General features: G+C 69.3%; 1 protein-coding gene across 1 annotated transcript in view; it reads right to left on the reverse strand.

The window, feature by feature from the left end:
* The window catches only part of LOC121358517 (kinesin heavy chain-like), a gene marked incomplete at its 5' end in the record, with an annotated part of 22,397 nt that overhangs the window by 402 nt on the left and 18,163 nt on the right, over positions 1-3,832 (reverse strand). The window contains 8 exons of the mRNA XM_041476745.1: positions 54-315; positions 406-582; positions 667-766; positions 1,205-1,314; positions 1,405-1,465; positions 2,330-2,431; positions 3,068-3,177; positions 3,733-3,800. Of these exons, the coding sequence (XP_041332679.1) occupies positions 54-315; positions 406-582; positions 667-766; positions 1,205-1,314; positions 1,405-1,465; positions 2,330-2,431; positions 3,068-3,177; positions 3,733-3,800 (990 nt within the window). The remainder of the gene's footprint in view (positions 1-53; positions 316-405; positions 583-666; positions 767-1,204; positions 1,315-1,404; positions 1,466-2,329; positions 2,432-3,067; positions 3,178-3,732; positions 3,801-3,832) is intronic.

The raw sequence follows: 3,832 nt of genomic DNA on the forward strand, positions 1-3,832 counted from the left end.
CCCTGCACCCCCGTGCCCCCCGCCCCCCGGTGCCGGTGCCGGTGCCCCCGTACCGATGCGGGCTCCGTGCCCCCCGCCCCCCGGTGCCGGTGCCCCCGTACCGATGTGGGCTCCGGGCCCCCTCCGCGCCCCCCGGGCCCGCACGGCCTCGCGGATCCGCTCCACCTCCTGCTGGTAGCGCCGCTTGTCCAGGCGCGCCCCCTCCTTGGCCGCCCTCAGCGCCCCTTCCAGGGCCTGCACTCGCCCAGCCGTAGCGCGCAGCCGCTTCTCCAGCTTCGGAAGCTCACAGCGCAGGTCTGCATTGTCACGGACCAGCTGTGCGACACGTCAGTACCGGTACCGGCACCGGCACCCCGCCCGGAGCCGCTGCGGCACCGCCCGTGCCGCCCGCACCTGTCCCCGCACCTGCTCCGCACCCGCCCGCCCCGGGACTCGCAACGCGGGGTCCGCGCTGCCACGGACCAGCTGTGCGACACGGCAGAACCGGCACCGGGACCCCACCGGGACTGGGACCCCGCCCGGACCCGCTGCGGCACCGCCCGTGCCACCCGAGCCTGCCCTGCCCCTGTCCCTGTCCCCGCACTGCCACGGACCAGCTGTGCGACACGGCAGAACCGGCACCGGGACCCCACCGGGAGCGGGAGCCGCTCCCAACATCACCCGCACCTGCCCCGGCACCGGCACCGCACACACCGGTACCGGCCCCGGCACCGACACCCGCACACGCCGGTACCGGCACCGGCACATCCACACCCACTCACAGCCGCTGGTACCGGCACCGACACCCGCACACAGCGGCTCCGGACCGCACCAGCGCTGACACCGACACCCGCACACACCGATACCGGCGCGGGCACCGACACCCGCTCACACCGGCACACACCGGTACCGGCACCGGCACGGACCCGCTCCGGTTCCGGCAGTGGCACCGGTACCGGGTACCCAGCGGCTCAGCCCCTCAGCCCGGCCCCTCAGCCCCCCGGCCCGGCAGGGTCTCGGGGGTCTCCGTGCCCCTAACGGTGCCTGGGTGGGGTCTCCGTGCCCCAGCGGTACGTGGGGGTGTCCCGGCCCCCCTCAGTGTCCCGGGCTGTCCCGGGCTGTCCCGGGCTGTCCCGCCCCCCCAGCAGTGCCGCTTGCAGCAGGGGGGCTGTGCCGGGGGGCAGTGAGGGGGGCTGGGGGCGCAGGGAGTGAGGGAGGGGCTCACAGCCGGGGGGGCAGGTAGGAAGGTGCCCCCACCCGCAGGACCGGGAGCTTCCAGGGGGGCAGAGAGGAATTTGGGGGGTTATTGCCCTCCCCGGGGTGGGGGGGGGGGGCCTGGGGGGGGGGGTGAGGGAGGTGAGGGGGTGCACGGGGACCCCCAGACTCCCCCAGGCTCCTCTGAGCCCCCCAGGACCCCCCACCTACCACGGTCTCCTCCAGCCCCTTGAGGTCCTGCTTGGACTGCTCGTGGCGCTCGTAGAGGAGCCTGGGGGGCAGGGACCCAAAATTAGGGGGGCTCCATCCAAGGGGGGCACCCCTGGGTTTGGGGGGGCCACCCAGGATTGGATGGGGTCAGTACAAGGAGGAGAGGGCACCCCAAACTTGGGAGGGTCACTTCAAGCTTGAGGGGGGCAGCCAAAGAACGGAAGTTCCAAGGTTAGGGGGACCCCGAGGTTGGGGAGCACCCCAAAGTTGACGGGGGTCACTTGAAGGTTGGGGGATGTCTGAGGGTCCTGGGGGGCTCTGGGGGTCAAGTTTAGGGTCCCAAGGGTGGGGGCCCTGGGGTTTGGGGATCCTGGTGTGTCAGCAGGGTCGGGGTGATGGGTGGGGGTCCGGTGGTGAGTCCCTGGTGGATTCTAGGATTGGGGTCCCCAGGGAAATGTGGGGGAGCCCTGGGTATCGGGTTGGGGTCCCCAGGGTGATCACAGGGGTTGTGTTGGGGTCCCCAGGGGAATGTGGGGGAGCCCCGGGGGATTGGGCTGGGGTCCCCAGGGGAATCCCAAGGAGCCCTGGGTGTTGGGGTCCCCAGGAGGATCTAGGGGAGCCCCAGGAGTTGGGTTGGGGTCTTGAGCAGAATCTAGTGGAGCCCTGGGCGTTGGGTGGGGGTCCCCAGGGAAATGTAGGGGAGCCCTGGGGATTGGGTTGGGGTCCCCAGGGGAATCCCAATGAATGTGGTGTTAGGTTTGTGTTGCTGGGGGAATCCGGGGGGTTGGGTTGGGGTCCCCAGGGGAATGTGGGGAGCCCCTGCGGTTGGGTTGGGGTCCCCAGGAGAAGGTGGGGAGCCCCTGCGGTTGGGTTTGTGTCCCAGGGGAGCCCCAGAGGCCCCGGGCTGGGGTCCTGGGGGTCTCACGTGAGCTCCTGCAGCCGCGCCGCCTTGGCCCGCTCCTCCGCCCGCAGCGCCTCGTGCTCCGCCCGCAGCCGCTCCAGCTCCAGCTCCAGCTTCTGGTTCTGGCTGTGACGGACACACGGACACGGGTCAGGCACGGACGGACACGGGGACAGGGATGGATGGACGGGAGGGCACGGGAGCAGACGGATGGATGAGGGAAGGAAGGATGGACAGGACAAGAGTAGGGTTCAGGGGGTCAGGGCTGGACGGAGGGATGGACACACGGGTGGGGAGAGCAGGGGACAGACGGCTGGATGGGCAGACAGGGGGTCAGGAGATGGACAGACTGATGGACATGAGGTCAAGGGGGCTGAGGATGCATGGACAGCATTCAGGGGATGGATGGATGATGGATGGATGATGGATGGATGATGGATGGATGACGGATGGATGATGGATGATGGATCATGGATCATGGATGATGGACGGATGATGGATGGATGATGGATCGACAGATCCACGAGGGGATTGTCCTTGCCTGCCCCCACTGTCCACCCCTCCAAGGATGAGTCAAGGAAGGGACAGGGCTGAGATCAGCGTCAAGGGCAGGGCCAGGTCACAGCTGGGTCAGGAACAGGGTCGGGGTCAGGGTCTGGCTTAGGTTGGTGGGGGTCAGGTTTGGGGCCAGGTTTGGGGCCAGGTTCATATCAGGGTGGGCTCAGGGCTCTGGCCAGGTCGGGCTCTGGCCGGGTCACTCACTCCCGCAGCTCGTCGATGGTTTTCTGCCGCTCGTTGACCTCGTCCCGCAGCCGCGCCAGCTGCTTGTGCTGGGCCTCGCGCTGGCTCTCGAGCTGCAGCTCCAGCGCCGCCTGCGCCCACGGGGGCCTCAGCTCGGGCACCCCAACATTTCCTGGGCACCCCAGCACCTCCCACCAGGGCACCTCCCAGGGATCCCACACCCCAGCATCCCCCAGGGACCCCTCATCCCAACACCTCCCAGGGATCCCACACCCCAAACACCTCCCGAGGACCAAAACACCCCAACATTCACGGGGACCCCACACCCCAACACCCCGCAGGGACCCCACACCCCCAGGGACTCATGCACCCCTACATCCACGGGGACCCCACACCCCAACATCTCCTGGGACCCTCAGCACGCCCTCATTCCCAGCGAGTCCTTGGAGCTGCCATCTCCCAGGGACCCCCACACCCTGCACCCAGCCTCATGGAGACCCCAACCTCCCCAGCACGCCCCCAACACCCCCAGACCCCCAGCACACCCCTGCTCCCCAGGGACCCTCACCCACCTCAAGCATGTCTCACACACCGTAAGAACCCCCAGCTGTCCCCCCTGCCCAACCCCCACAGCCTTCAGGGTCCCTGAGCCCCCCAGGGTTGCTGTGCCCCCCTGTCCCCCTCACCTTGACCTCGTCCGTGTCCTGGGTCTCATCCTGCTCTCGCTGCTTCCGAGCTGCCCCCTGTGCAGCCTCTGTAGGGCCCGGCAGGACAGGGACCCCTCAG

This window comes from Pyrgilauda ruficollis, unplaced genomic scaffold (assembly GCF_017590135.1).
Source record: "Pyrgilauda ruficollis isolate IOZ18807 unplaced genomic scaffold, ASM1759013v1 scaffold399, whole genome shotgun sequence".
Classification (NCBI taxonomy): Eukaryota; Metazoa; Chordata; class Aves; order Passeriformes; family Passeridae; genus Pyrgilauda; species Pyrgilauda ruficollis.